Source organism: Netta rufina, assembly GCF_964035555.1.
Source record: "Netta rufina genome assembly, chromosome: 1".
Classification (NCBI taxonomy): Eukaryota; Metazoa; Chordata; class Aves; order Anseriformes; family Anatidae; genus Netta; species Netta rufina.
In genome coordinates, this window is record NC_140123.1 from 144486091 (window position 1) to 144502330 (window position 16240).

Consider the following 16240-nt stretch of genomic DNA (forward strand, 5'->3'; position numbering starts at 1 on the left):
TTCACCCTCACTGCAAAGTTGTAAGACTGATTTCTCATGTATGTTCAGTAGACTACCTGATGTGTGGGATGTACTGATCCTGCCAGGAGTTACTTTTTCTTAAAATTGTTTGTAAGTCGGGGATTTCCAAATTGGACTGTGAACAGTTGCAATATGGCATGGGTTTCTGTGGTAGAGTGAAGCTCAACCTGTCAGTTCTTTGATGGAGATGGGGAAGACTTGCTCATACAACCCCCATGCCATCCCCTGGGTCTGGCCAAGAACTTTCAATGCTCCAACCTAAATAGGAGAGGTGGAGATGGCACTTAAGGTATATAAGGGATATATCCTGGTGTAATGTGGAATGGTCTGGGACAGAGCTCCCATCGTAGTACAAGACAACTTTTTGTATCTGGAGATACCCAAAGAAGCACAGCTGAAGAATTTCCTCCTAAGATCACAAATGTCTGGTGGGCCTTATTAAATTATTAAATTGGCCTTGTTCTGGAACCAGCCACCTTTATGTTCTTGGGGTAACTGAATGAAGCAGAAGAGGGAATGGTGCTGTGTTGCAGCCATGGGTGTCCTGCATGTGTTGTGATCCCAATACTGGTGCCTTGGTTGTGTGGGTTGTTGATCTCTTCATGGACCTTTGCAAACCTCCATTATTTTAGAAGCAGCTTCTTAGTGTAGGGCTATTGAAGTCTTTAAAAAGATAATAAGCTTCTAAGAAATAAGTATTTGAAAATACTGTAGCAATCCACAAAGTATTGAAGAGTCTTTAAACAGTGTTAAGCAATAGCTGTGGAATCTCTTTCCACTGCTGTTTTAAGAGTAGGCTTGGCTGTTGCTAAGAATGGCTTGATATAATGGATTTTGCCTCGGGATAGGAAGATGCATTATATCAGCTCTTCTAGGTTCTGCAGACCAGTTGTTTTTCAGAAGACAACAGAGGATTGCCTTATGAAATGGTTGGCTGGGTTTTGAATTAGTTTTTTTTGGAAACTAGCAAACAAAACCCCAATTGTGCTTCATTTCTGCTAGCGCAAGCAAGCAGAGGTAAAATGATGGCAAAGAAAAGCAATAAATTTAACTATTCAAACTCTACCCTAATTATTTTGTGAAAATGAAAATAATTATGGCAACACTGCAAAAAATGAGAAATGGATTTTCAGACTTCCCCTTGCACTTCCCGACAGGAAAAAAAAAAAAAAAAGTGGATTTTTTGATTCAGAAATGGAAGAATACTGACTTAAGTGAGATTTCCAGGTCCTTCATGTAGTATTTTAAGTCTTTGATAAGGTTTACAGAATGAATAACTTCCACACCCACAAAACAAAATGCATGGTTTAGGCTTACAGAAGTACCTTTCTAACACATGCTTTTACTACAGTTTCTGTTGTTTAGATATGTTTTGCTTTATTTTTGCATCCAGCTTTCTTACAAATAGCAGCATATCTCTCAGTTAGAATGAATTCTGTCCTGCTAGGACAAAATTCAGTAGAAGTTCGCTTGCTTTGTGTTTTGCTCTTTTTTTTTTTTTTTTAATGTCTGTAGTAATTGCTCTGGCCTAGAAAAAAAAAAAAAAAAAGACATTTAGCAAATTTTGGATGCTACCCTCAATAATAAAAGAAATATTTTGAATGTATAGCATTTTGTGAACACTTTGGATACAGAAATAGAATGGCTGAAAAACATGCTGTTTTTTCAGTAATTCTATTGAACAAGCACATTGACAGTTCAGATGGGAAGAAGTCAGAGATTGTAAGTTTTCTCTAGGAGATACTAGGCTATCCATGGTGGAAATATATATATATATATATATATATATATATATATATATATATATACACACATACATGTGTCTATATATATATTTAATACATGCAACTCTTCAAGATTTAAGCGAAGTAAAAAGTTTGAGTGAAAGGTAAAGCATATTTTTACAATAAGACACTCTTCAAAGTGAAGACGGGTATTCAAATTTTCTCCGTGGAGAAGTGTTAGCACTTACAATGTGTGTTTGTAGTCATTCTACTTTGCATTTAATCCTGTTTCTAACTCTTGTTTTTTTGAATGCATTTGTTTTTCAGGCAGCAGCATCTGTCCAAAGTCCTTAATACCGTCTAGATCTTGCCCAGTGAGTGCCACAACCAGGCTAATTGAGCAGAATGCACGCAATGAAGCGGCTCAGGGATTAAATGGAAGTGTGCCAGTCAAGCAGTCCCCACGTTCAGCTTCAAATCCAAAGCCACAAGGTAAATAGTATCAAATACTTCAGTTTGGTAATTTGTTCTTCATCTTACTTTCAGAGAAACAGAGCACCTTGAAAGAATTGTACTTCTTGAAGAGAAAATAATGGGGTAAAAACTTGCTATGGAAATACAAATGTTCTGTAAATGCTTTGAATGTGTAGTTTCTGATGAAGTAATATTTTGCTGAAAAAGGTTCTCAGAAGAAAGATTGGACTAACATGGTTTAAAAAATGGTAGATGGTGCTTGCATCTTAAGTATCTAGCAATTTGCCGTGCACTTACTGCCAGGCAGCAAGTGTGAAAGTCTTTTGGTGCCCAAGATGTGGCTAGTAGCTAGAGATGAGAAAACATGTACAAGTCCCTTGTTAATATTAAGCTGATGTCAGGGCTTGTTTTTCATATGGATTACCATTTTTGAGCTGGAAGGTTGTGATACTATTTTTGAATGAGATAGTGTTTGGCAGGCTGACTTCACAGCAGGGAGGAAATTCAGGACCTTTGAGATTTCAGCTGAGCTCAGTTCAGGTAGGATTATGTGGAAAGAGATTGGAACTCGGTGCTTGCACAGTAAAAGCTGTACAGCATGTCCTGCAGAGTAGTAGATTGCTCTTCTTCCTGTCCATAAATAGCGTTTTCAATTTTAGAAGACGAAGAGGTTTCTAACCTACATGTTGAAATTACTTATCTATACCTCTAACCATTTTTATGTGGTCTTCTCAGTAACGTTGATGATTCTGCTGAGGTTGATCATAACAGAGTCCCTGTGTTCTGGAAATCTTGAATTCAAATAGAATCTGAACTGATGTCTTTTAGTAGCGATGTACAGTAGGAACTTCATCTCAAAAGGAAAAAAGTGAATTTTGAAGACTGATATCATTTTGCTCAGTGAATTGGATTCTGAGACAGCGCTGATATGGCAGAAGCTAGAGTCACTTAGAGAAAACTAGATCACATCTAAACTATGAACAGAAAATAAAATCATGTAGACTCATCATGTTGTGGATTTAAAAAATCTGTGCATCAGTCCATGGGAAAATGAATCTTGAAGAATTTTGCAGTAGTTAAGTAGTAGTTAAGTAGTTAGAGTTAAGGAGGGGAAGAAATTTTTGAAAAGCTTTGTTTATTTAAGGAGAATGAGAGCAAAGTAAATATTTTTTTATGTTGTTTGTTGTTATTTAACCTTTTGATAAAACATTTTTAGTTCAGTGAACAATACTGGCAGTCATATGTAAACATTGCTTATCAGAGTGGTCTTTCTGCACCAGTTCCTAGGGTTCTGAAAAGCATTCTCCAAAGCTAAGTTAGCAAGAGACCACATGTTCTTCCCAATAAAAGTATTTTAAAAGAGAAATGGGCAATGAATAAAAAGATTTAAACTTTTCAAAAACAAAGCCCACTTGGTATAAATTTCATCTGTTAGATAAATTAGGCATTGGATATTATTGAACCTCATTCATTCAAGGCGTTACATAGCTGTTGTTGCTCTTTTGTAGCCATGACTTTATTTATGCCAAAATTGCTTGCTCCAAAAAGTGGCATAGCCAGGAGTAATGTCATAGTCTAAGAAATGCAGCTGTGGAGATTCTATACAATAATACTGTCATGAGTAGTATTTTGTGCATGCTCTATTCATAAGCCTATGTCTCTCTCTGTTCCTATTAAATGTGTGCTGCATATCAAAATTACAGAGTATTTTGTTTGGGCTTTTTTTAATTCAATTGAAGCAAAACAAAATAGAATAAATGAGATCAGCATTTGGGAGACCAAATTGTTTAAGCAAACTAAATTGATCTAGTTTATTAGTTTAAATGTTACTGAGTTTTGTTTGTTTGTTTGGTTTTTTGAGCAGCTATTAACGTACAGGTATGAAGTCATTTTAGTTTTATAGTAGCAGGAAATGTTTCTCCAAATTGTTGTTCTAGTCTTGCAAATACTAAATGTCCTTTTGTAATGAAAGGAAGTAAGATCACAGACCTGAATCGAAATGCCGATGTGTTTGGTTGCTGATGAATTAACTGTGAAATGACCTTCATCTAACCTATAAAAATGTATACAATTAAAATGAGAGAGAGAAAGAACACTCTGAAGTTGGATTATAAGTGGGGTATGGGTATTTTTAATAAGCTTAACTTTCATATAGAGGCAGAATGTCCAAAATCTTGCACTTGAAATAAATGAACTGTGGACTCTGAACCTGCTTTGCTTTGTACTTGGTCACTGAGTAGTAGTTTAAATTTTTGGAAACTGCTTTCTTAGGGCAGTTAGAGCAAGTGAATGCTTTTTCTGCACAGAATCCAATATAAAATTCTTTCAAATTATTTTTTTTTTCCTGGCATTTCAAAGAGAAGACAAAGTAGCTGTCTGATACATTGATAGTAGGAAACAAATAAATAAATAAAAAGCAATTTTTGTTCCCCAGTAATTCCTTCTATCAACAATTTAGCAATTCATATGTCAGAGTTCTGTGCTAAGTAGAAGTTGATTCATGAAAGTCTGCAAATTTGGAATGAAAGCAGAAGGTGACTGAAGGCCAGTTAGGGAGTTAAGTGCGGAAGCCTTGACCTCAGAGAAAAGCAGTCACAGTGTGTACCAGCTGTGAAACACGGTGCTTTGCCTTTGCATCAGCATGGTGCATTCTGTGATAAAGGGGTGAATCCAGACTGGAGGTAGTCACTGGAAATAGCAAAATACGCTAATGAGTTCTGGGGCAAATGTGATGTGCAAGAAATGAAGCAAATTGTTAGAAAACTCGACATTTGCTCTCACCTACAAATACTTGGGCAGTGATCTGGACCTAGCAATAGCAGACTGCATGTGGAGTCACATGAACAAATTGATGCTTTTTTTTTTTCTAGGTTCTTCTATTCCGTGCTATTTGAACCTCTTTTATGAACTTTATATGATGCCCAATTACGAAGTATTGGACACTAAAACTGTTGTCTCTAGCAGCCAGTATTGTTGTAGGAAGGAAAATCTGTTAAGTGTCAACGCTTCCTCAAAGCAATGAAGGATCTTGTCAGTTGAGGACTGCACATCACTTGCTCATTTAGATTTTTCTAATGAGCACTTAGGAGTACTTGTGAATCTCCTGCTGATTCCAAAGAGGCATCTTTGTTAGGGTTGGAGATTATGTGCTGCTCCAGAAGATGGCCTGGTGTGTGCTACTATGAAATGGTATGGACACAAACATTCAACACTTGGTCAGCTGAAGTGCATTTACTGTGTCATGTTAGTCCTGGTCTCCTTTCTCTGCTAATTATAAATTAGTCCATGGTTTTTAAGGTATTTGGTGGCCTGGGTCCAGAAAAGCTGAAAAACCTCTTAAAGGTGTGCAGTGTAGATTTTTTCTGGCAAAGGAAACTTGTACAATTAAGGTGAAGTGGACTGAAACTGAGAACCAGATAGACTTCTCCAAACTATGGTGCTTTAAGAAACCAAAACCTGTAGCAATGTCTCTTTTTGCAAACAAAATCCTAGTTTCCAAACCTAATTTTCAGAAAGGATATAAATGAATGAAACACACTTGAGTGTTACTGGTTTTATTTCTTCATATGTTTTTGAAAGACACTTGTTCTGACACGATATAAAAATGTGGAAATGTACATCCTAAAGAGGAGCTGACATTCTTCCTCCTCCTGCTGAGTCTAGGTTACTGGTTATTTTATACTGTTCTTGCTACTGTAAGTCTTCAGTATCTGTCCAGCTGTGCTCGTTTGATCCTCATGAAGGTGATGGATCATACAAAAAGACAAAGATGACTCAGCCAGGAGAACTGTGGTTGCTTACCACAGGAACTGTTTTTATATTTTCATTGAATTAAAATGTGGCAGCATTTTTAACCAGCATAATTTAAGTGCATAGAGGGGGAATGACCATGCTTTCTAAGAGAAGTGATAGACTTTGATAATATGCCTTCTTGTCAGCAGAGGTTGTTGCAGCAATTGAGCCATTTGTAGGTGTCTCAAATTACCTCGCATCTCCTTATGCTTGTACCAAGTTGAATGCACAACTAGGGACTACAATTTAAACACTGATTGTATATTTCAGTTAGCACAATGCGGTAGCAGCTACCTGAGTATACTAAGTTGTTTGTTTGTTTGTTTTTTTCTGGCAGAATATTCTGTTCATATCTCCTAATAAGCTCAAAATTCTAAAGTGTAGAGACAAGAGTATTTATAGATTTGACAGAGCTCTGTATTATGCAGTATATTACAATAGGCCGGTCTTTTCTCATTTCTTTTCTTTAAAATCCTTGCTGTGTGAACTTTGAAAAAATAATCTGATTAAAACAAAACACTTTAGAAGTACATTGAGAGAAGAATTAATGGAATTTGCTTTCTATAATTCCTGTTAATAAGGTTGACCTTACAGGGAGGTTTGCAGGGCTTTTTATACTATTGTGCTTTTCTTTTCATTGATCTTGTGACTGTCCTTTCCCCACTGCACTATTTCTAAAAGTAATAGTAGCAACAGCAGCAGCTGACTATGGGAAATGCTGTCTGTTAGATGGTAATAGGAAATAAAGAAGAAAATAACTCACACTGGGGATTTGGTATGTCCGTTTGGTTTGTGGTTCTCCTCTGAAGACGTCACAGGAATTTTTGATATACTGGTTTTGTCCAGTTTGACCAGAGATTCCTCAAGCTTACCCTACTGAAATATTATGTTGGTAATTCTTTCCTTTTTTTTCCTTAATAATAGCTACGAAAATGTGCAATCCCTTCACAGAATGTCCTAGAATTTGATTTTTGTCCCAATGGATCCCCTACAAAAATAGCTTCCAACTAATTCTTTCTGCTTTATTAGTAGACACTAATTCCCTCAAGTTTAGTAGCTTTAATATATCCTTGTGAGGATATTAACTTATTATGAGATGTACAAAAGAATTGATGTACGAGTCTATTAAGTAAGAAAACTCACAGGACTGCGGGCTCTACACAATGAGTTCCAAGAAGCCTTTCTATAAAATAGCCGAGTGCTGGTCAGTAAACCCACCCAACATCCTCTTTCCCTTTCGTCTCCTACCCCAGGGAAATGGCAATGCCCACGCTCAATTATGTGGCCTGCTTTTTCCCAGCCCACTTGTCTCGCATTTTTCAGCTGTCCCATCGCCTTTGTCAGCGCAGTAACCTATTCAGTGCTTTGACAGTTATGTGATGCTCGTTGGCCTAATTCTGCCACGCATTCTCAGAGCTCCCTGGGAAGACGGAGCGTAGGAGAAACTGTTCCACAGCACTTCAGCTGCGGGTGAGCAAATGTACACAGCCCCACAAGGAAGGCTTCAGTTAGCACATATACTCAAGCACTTACACAATTTTATATTCTGTTTGTTCCAGGATTGTGTTGTAACTATTTGAAAATTACAATATTTTCAGTTGTCTTTGCTGCACTGGATCCTTTCAAAAACTTCCTTTTTAGCTTGTTTTATCAAATAGGAACAAAGCTTAAAAGAACCAAAGGTACACACATACACATTAAATAAGCTGATCTATAAGGACTTCCTTTCTTCTTCCTCTATTTCATTTGTCCCCAGTTATAGTTGATTGAAGTCTTAAGCTTTTTGTGGTACTTTCATTTCTTCACAATGTCCCTCATGGTACTTTTCAGACTGCAATTATCACTGCGATCTCTCTCGAGTACAATTTAGTTATCAGATGCACAGAAAAATGTTACCTTCTATAAATTTAACCTAAGGTAGGAGGTGGAAAGTCATCCTAAATCAAACGTCCCTTCAAATCTATCATATTCTGTGATAGTATATTTGCAAGACTTCATTCGCCACCACTTTCAAGTGCTGGTTGGTGGGATTGAAGCGAATTCCTATGGCACACAGTTTTTTCAGGGTAAATCAGGAAGCTGTTTTAGAATCATGGATGTGACAAGCATGGCTTTCTCACATCCATCTATAGTGCACCCTGTAGCAGTGCTTATTTGTATGTTGTGTAAGTTGTGTGTGTTTGCCAATGCACATTCTTACCTCTTTTCCCTTGTGCATGCTCCCTGGCAAGTCCCAGGTACCTGCTGGAGGGCCAGGCTTTGTGGCACACCTTCATGCAGTGCCTTCAGTCGAAGTGCATAGCAGTCGAGCCCAAGGAGCATCTGCTGCCATAGGTGGTGACTTACCTTCTAGTCAATGCCGTATTAAACACTGGCTGATCATTAACTATCTAATAAAAGCTTATGGTAGGGATTGTGGAAAAAATTAGAAAAATGAAAAATATTTTTAGGGAGCCAAATTTTCAGCAGTATAAATAGACAAAGGTTCACTAACAAAAGGAAGCTTGAAGCTGAAGATGAATCTCTTTTCCACTGACAATTAGCTTTGAAGTAATGAGAGAGAAGGTAAAGAATGAGAGCATTGATGGCTAAGGGGCAGCAGTTTAAATCTCTCTTGGGAAGAGATTCTTGAGTTCCACAACATGCCTAGATCCTATGACTAATTCCTTTTCAGAATAAAATCTGTATTTATGGAGGCAGCATATGTGTTTAATGCAGAACACCAAAAAGGAGAAGGAGAAAAAGGGGTGGGTGGGTGGGGGAGGATGGGGCAGCTTTTTAGCTTGGCAAGTAGCATGTGGTTTGGCTTCCACTCAAGAAATCAAAGAATCGTTAAGGTTGGAAAAAACCTCCAAGCTTGTCTTGTCCAACCATCCCCCAAACACTGCTATCACCCACTAAACCATGTCCCTAAGCACCATGTGCAGCCTTTCCTTGAACTCCTCCAGGGTCGGTGACTCCACCACCTCCCTGGTCAACCTGTCTCAGTGCCTGACTGCTCTTTCTGAGAAGAAATGTCTCCTCATTTCCAGCCTGAACCTCCCCAGGTGCAACTTGAGGCCCTTCACTCTAGCCCTATCACTAGTTATCTGCAAGAAGAGGCCAACCCCCAGCCCCCCACAACTTCCTTTCAGATAGTTGCAGAGAGCAATGAGGTCTCCCCTGAGCCTCCTCTTCCCCTGACTAAACAACCCCAGTTCCTTCAGCCTCTCCTCACAGGACTTGTGTCCTTCACCAGCTTCGAAGCCCTTCTCTGGACATGCTCCAGAGCCTCGATGTCCTCCTTGAACCAAAGGAGGGCCCAAAGCTGAACATAGTACTCAAGGTGTGGCCTCACCAGAGCAGAGTACAGAGGGACGATGACTTCCCTGGTACTGCTGGCTACTCTGTTCCTGATACAAGCCAGGATGCTGTTGGCTGCCTTTGGCACCTGGGCACACTGCTGGCTCATGTTCAGGCAAGCGTTGACCTCCGCCTCCCTCCCTCTGATCCCTTTCTTCTGCACAGCTTTTGAGCCACTCTGCCAGAAGCCTTTAGCATTGCATGGGGTTGTTGTGGCCAAAGCGCAGGACCTGGCACTTAGCCACGTTGAACCTCATCCCATCAGCCTCTGCCCATCGATCCAATCTGTCCAGGTCCCTCTGCAGGGCATTCCTACCCTCCAGTGGATCAACACTTTCCCCCAACTTGGTGTCATCTGCAAACTTACCAAAGGTGCACTCAATTCCATCATCCAAATCATCAATAAAGATATAAAAGAGGATGGACTCAAACACGGACCCTGTGGGAATGCCACTCAGTCAGCTGGATTTAAGTCCATGCGCCACCACTCTGGGCCTGGCCAAAACGTAACAAGATGTCTGATACCACAAAGTACATAAGTGTATGAAGTTGCTGTATTCATAGAACAACTTGAAGGTTGGGTAAATCGAAGAGATTCCCTTCTTAATTACTGTGATAAATTCTTATGCAAAAATATCATATGTGTTCTGGAAATTCAAATAAACAACTCCTGAGTGATTGATCACCATTACTGTTGTTTGCAGTGCCTCCAAAGCCAATTCATCTGCAGAAGGTATCACTTGTTACATACCAAACCCCTAGGCATAAAGCTTTATCAAGTCAGAAGCCAAGAATGGAGGAAGATACACCTACCCCTGTTCCTAGTGTCACAAAGGAAAAGTCCAGTAAAGTGTCAGATCTCATCCATCGTTTTGAAGGAGGCAGGTATGTGGTATAATTTTAATTCTTTTGTAGTTCTGTCATGTGTGGCTTAACATTCAAGTAATGTGTAAATAATGTTAATAGTATGGTGGTGCTCAAAACTATCCCTGCCAGAGGAGCTGATGGCAAAACTGCATGCTTTGAAATGGTGTGAACCAATTGTATATATGATCTGTACAGGTCTGTGCTTCTTCATGAGGCCCTAGTCTTAATTTTTCTTTAAAGTGAGCAGACACACACACACACACATACCTCTCTCAGCATTTTTAAAAACGTCCTGAAAAAAACAGTGATTTGAAATAAGTGCTGATTTAAGAAGGAAACTTTGGAGAAAATCCTAAATGATCTTGTTCTCACAGGAAAAAAAAAAAAAAAAAAAAAAAAAACACTTTTATAAACAACCAGAAAAACTGGAAATCCTGATTTTCCATTTATGCTGACTTAACCTCTTCAGATCATTCATGTGGAGAGCAAACATTTTAGTGGATGCATGCTATATGAGCTACTTGTATCAATATGGCATGCATCCACTAAACTGCTTCGTGGTATTTGGTGATTTTAGTGGAATATCTTGAGGTTCCTTACTTTTTATGCTGTATTTCACAGGAAACACTTGGAACTTTGAAAAACAAGAGCTAGAGTGAGCTCTACATTAATGGAATAGTTCCATTTGTGTGTCTTTTAATTGGATGCATATGACAAACATTGTAAGCTCTGAAACAGAAGTTCCAAATATATCTACTCTGTACAAAGAAAGTGACTTTCCAGAAATCCCATGACAGAGGAACAGTTCAGGAAACGGTCCAGTAACAGTGGAGTGTTACAAGTTTGGGATATTGCTTTCTTCTGTTTCCTCAGGATATCGATGTTTTGAAGGAATGGCCCCTAGAGGGCTGAATGCATGATGTACAACAGATCATGTTGTAAGGAGCCAGAGTATTAAAATTTTCATTGAAAGGATGCCTCCTCAAGATGGGGGAAATTTAATCCTTTATGCAGAAGCAGCTGAGCATTACAAAAGGAGGTTTGTTTAGTGGAATAAAAAACACTTTAGAGCTTTGTGTGCAAGAAACTTCCATCATTAGCCACAGGCTTAATTGTGCTGCTGTCATGACAATTGCCAAAAGGTGGGAAAAAGAAACTAGTGCAGCACTAGAGGTCCTGTGAATTTTATGACTGGTTCAGGTCTCCAGTCCTGTTATCACTTTGTTTCCCAGTCTTCCTTCAGAGAATTATCCAAGTCTTCTTAATAACTCAGTGGAGTTATTAATAATTCTGGAATGCCCTGCTGTGACTGGGGAAGGAGTGCATGTTTTGAAAACGTGCTCTGCTCAGAGAATGTGTCTTCCATGAAGGTCAACTTCACTAGTAATTATTGGTCTTCAAATGACTAGGTAGCATGTTCATGAATGAAAAATTGATTGTCGATTATTATAACATATTTTCATTAGTCTGTACAGTTCATAAACATACAGGCATGGGAGAAAGTTAATTAAGCCACTTTACTGTATGCATGCAATGGAAAAAGGTAAATGAATTATAGCTAAGTTTCTCAGCATTTTGGGAGTGCTTTTTTTAAAAAATAGATTTTTTTTTGTACAACTAAATGAGAAATTATTTAGTTCTTTTGTTATATATATGATAGAAGAAAATGAAGATAGTGTGAGATATTTTTCAAGCTACTTGTACAGAAGTTCATAAGTATTTGTATAAACTGTCCTATAAATAAGGAGTAAACATAGAGTTTATAACCAGTTATCTTTCTGGAAGATTAATAGTCCATTCTGGGAGCAATATGTTACAGAGCAGTCATGCTGTTTCTTCAGGTTGAATATGGTTTGATAAATGTACTTAAAATCAAACTGTGTAATTTTATTTTGTTTCCAATGATTTATTCCTTTCCCTTTTTCTTTAATTAAGCCAAACCTTTTTGCAGAATGGGCTAACATTTTTATTAGCCTAAAATTAAAAATCTGAAAAATCTAACAGAGAGATAGTGAAAAGTATGAAAAAGGGTTAAGATATGTTTAAAGCTGAGCTAAAATATGGAGAGAAAAGAACTTCAAAAGAGGTGCAGTATTACTAAATAAGGAAACTGGAAGAAAAAATGGGATAGGAACTTACAGCTCTGCTTGCAATATGTTGAATTAACGAAAGGGATGCTAAATGTTCTTGGATATTTTTTTGTGCATTCTTGAAAAGCAAATAGAGAACAGGTTCTGTGTTTCTTTAGGAATTGGACTGGTACTTGGGAGACCAAGATTCTTTCCCTTTTTCTGCCAGTAATCTAGGACACCTGGGGCAGGCTGTATCCTGTATCAGTGCCTCAGTTTCCTTATCTGTTGCATGTAGCTAATGATACTGCCTTCCATTTTAAAAACAGAGATACAAGAGAGATGAGGGTGTAGTCAATCAATATGAACTCCAGGTTTTCACTAAGAGGTGTGTGTCATGCTTTAATGGAAAAATGCTATTCAAGTCTTGGTTGTGTGAACTTCCTAACATTAATATAGGAAGAAATGATTTGGAGGAACAGTTTATATGGTCTAACTGTCCTACTTCCCTTAATAGTTGTTTAATTATTTTTTTCTTTTATAATACCATGTTTAACTTTTCTCTCATCTATGTTTTGCTTGTCTGGTGTCGTAGCCCATTCAGTCCTAGTGATTTGAAGAAAGATTCCTCTGTTCTCAACATCTCTAAATCTCAAGGAAGATATGGATCAACACCATCACCTCAGCCAAAATTCCCCTCCCATCAACTGCTACAAAAACAGGGAAACAGTAATACCAACAAAACTCAGGTTGCACAGACACACACAGCCAATGGAGTACTAGCACAAGATCAGATGGAACGTGAGGACAGGAGGATACCTGACCAAGGCTCTGCTGTGTCCACCCCAGTTCCAGATAATTCAATCAACAGCAGCTTAATAAATGGCGAAAGAGTAAGTACGTCCAGAGAGTCATTAGAAACTACAACTTCCTGTGAAGGACAGATACTTAACAGCTGCTACAGGACTTCAAGCAGTGATACACTGCTCCCATCTGACAATGAAACTCCAGAAGTTAATACTAACATGGAGGAAGAACCAAATGAGGAAATCAGCAAACAAGATCAACCTACAGAAACAAAGGTAAAGAGAGAAGTTGTTTCTTTCTTGTGATATTGCTGTTCTGTGTATTTTTTCTAGACTTCTATTTAGAAAAGTAAGCTTCATAGGGCAGGTCAGAAAGCTGAAAATCTTCTAGTTATTTTTCCTCTAAAAACCTGAAAATTTATTACTGTTTCCTCATTATTTAAAAAAAAAAAAAAAAAAAAAAAGTGTTTAAAAGTAATCAGTAAAATGTCTTAAACTACAAAAAGAGAGCTGGAAGTTTGACTGTCCTGTGGCAATTGCTTCTGAAACAATCTATCCAAAAATTGTAATTTGGCAAAATTTTCTTGGTGTTGGTAATTTTATGTTAACCTGTAAAATGACACAAATGCTAGAGCAGAGGCTGTGCTACCAAAAGGATACCAATGTTTCAAATGTGTTCAAAGAGGTTAAAGGGGGGGGGGAGAAGGGGAAAGGAAAATTTTATTTTTACATTCCCTCTTCTTCCCACCTCTTCCTCCCAAGTTAGGTAACTGAGGGTTTGGAAAAAAAAAAAAAAAGTGACACTGAAATATGTGTATGTGGTGTACGTGTTTAGCACTAACTGTGAAAGGAGTTAGTGGCATATACAAAATAAAATTTCATGTGCATTAAACTGAAGCAAAACAGGGCTTCAGGAAGAGCTGCCGAATGGATCCTTAACTTAGATGTAGATGTCAAAGCTAGAAAGTCAATGGCAGTCTGCTAGGTACCAGATAGACCAGAGATTCAGAGAATACTAAATATATGCTTTGTTAGCAAGAACTATAGAACATGATGAATTTGAGCTTCCTCTTAAGGAAGATTTTAAATTATTAAGGAAAATAAGTGGGTGGAAGAAAATCTGTCTTAGAAAAATTAATTGCTGAGAAAATTTGAGAAATTTCCCCTTTTAAATGTTTGATTATGCAGTTTGGCTTCTTGTACTGAAGCATTCATGGCCAGTGAGCATCATCAATAATTTCAGTCAATCTTTGCTCTGTGTGAGTCACTGCAGAGGGTCTGGGCTGGCACCTTCTGAGCCCTGGTCTTCTCCATAGAACTAAAGGGGAGAGCAGCTAGATGAACATCCCATTGTGTGTTGCTGAGCACTGCTAAAGCTGTTCCCTAGTAGTCAGATGTACACCTGCATCAGCCAACTACAAAACTTCAGGATGATTGTGGAGCTGGAAATGCAGGACTACATAGCTTTGGACTGCATATCAGTGTCTTCAAAGAATCATAGAACAATTTGGGTTTGAAGGAACCTTAAAGATCATCTAGTTCTGAACCCCTGCCATGGACAGGGACACCTCCCACCAGACCAGGTTGCCCAAAGCCCCATCCAGCCTGGCCTTGAGCACCTCCAGGGATGGGGCAGCCACAGCTTCTCTGGGCAACCTGCTTCAGTGCCTCACCATCCTCATAGTAAAGAATTTCTTCCTAATATCTAATCTAAACGTACCTTCTTTTAGTTTAAAACCTGTTGTCCTATCACTACAATTCCTGATAAAGCATCCCTCCCTCTCTCTTCTGTAAGCCTCCTTTAAGTACTCAAGGCTGCTACAAGGTTCTTCTGGAGCCTTCTCTTCTTCAGGCTGAACAGCCCCATCTCTTTCAGCCTTCATAGGAGTGGTGCTCCAGATCATTCTCATGGCCCTCCTGTGGACTCACTCCAACAGGTCCCTGTCTTTCCTATGCTGGAGCATACTATGCTGTCTTTTCTATGTTGGAGGCCCCACCCTACTCCAGGTGGGGTCTCAGATCAGCAGAGCAGATGGGGTGAATTACCTCCGTTAACCTGCTGGCCACACTTCTTTCAGTGCAGTCCAGGAAACAATTGGCTTTCTGAGCTGCAAGCACGCATTGCCATCTCATATTCAAGTTTTCAGCCACTACTACCCCCAAGTTCTTCTCTGTAGGGCTGCTCTCAATCAGCCATCCCCCAGCCTGTGTTCATGTTTAGGGTTGCCCTGACCCAAGTGAAGCACCTTGCACTTAGCCTTGTTGAACTCTCAAGCCTGTCCAGATCCCTCTGGACAGCATCCCTGCCTTGTTTGGTGTCAACTACACCACTCAGCTTGGTGTCATCCACAAACTTTCTGAGGGCGTGCTCAATCCCACTATCCATGTTGCTGACAGATATGTTTAATAATACAGTCCCAATACAGACCCCTGAGAGGCATCACTTATTGCTGGTCTCCACCTGGACATCAAGTCATTGACAGCAACTCTTTGAATGTGACCATCCAAATAATTCCTTAACCGCTGAGTTGTCCATTTGTCAAATTCATACTTCTCTATTTTAGAGACAAGAATGTTGTATGGGACAATGTCAAATGCTTTGTACAATTTGAAGTGGATGATATCAGTAGCTCTTCCATTAACCCCTAATGCTGTACCCCTGTCGTAGAAGGCCACCAAATTTATCAGGCACAATGTGCTCTTAGTGAAGCATGTGCATTAACATAGTTTTCCATGTGCATTAACATAGTTTCCAGAAGGATCTGCTCCATGAACTTCTTATACAACTATTTTGCTGTTTTCATTTACAGAAGAGCAGCATCTCTCCAAGCCCTTGAATTACATTAACTAGGGACCCTATGTACCTAACCCATGTAACCTATGTAACTTAACTATGTACCTGTTGAGGATAAATTCTGTATCTAGGAAAAATGGGACACAAATTTACATGTATTACAGGGTCATGCCAAGAAAGTGCTAGTATGTGGGTTGTTTTTTTTTTTTGTTTGGTTTTGTGTTTTGTTTGGGCAATTTGTTTTTGCTACTAATGATTAAAAAATAATTTTCATGTAAAAGTAAGTCTGGTAGTGATTCGGGGTGCCTTTAACAAGCCACACCTTTCATTATGTTTCTGTTTTATGATCGG

General features: G+C 38.8%; 1 protein-coding gene across 1 annotated transcript in view; it reads left to right on the top strand.

Moving 5' to 3' along the window:
• The window catches only part of FGD4 (FYVE, RhoGEF and PH domain containing 4), a gene marked incomplete at its 5' end in the record, with an annotated part of 106857 nt that overhangs the window by 66271 nt on the left and 24346 nt on the right, over positions 1-16240 (top strand). The window contains 3 exons of the mRNA XM_084285426.1: positions 2073-2237; positions 10058-10238; positions 12885-13371. Coding sequence (XP_084141552.1) covers positions 2073-2237; positions 10058-10238; positions 12885-13371 — 833 coding nt within the window. The remainder of the gene's footprint in view (positions 1-2072; positions 2238-10057; positions 10239-12884; positions 13372-16240) is intronic.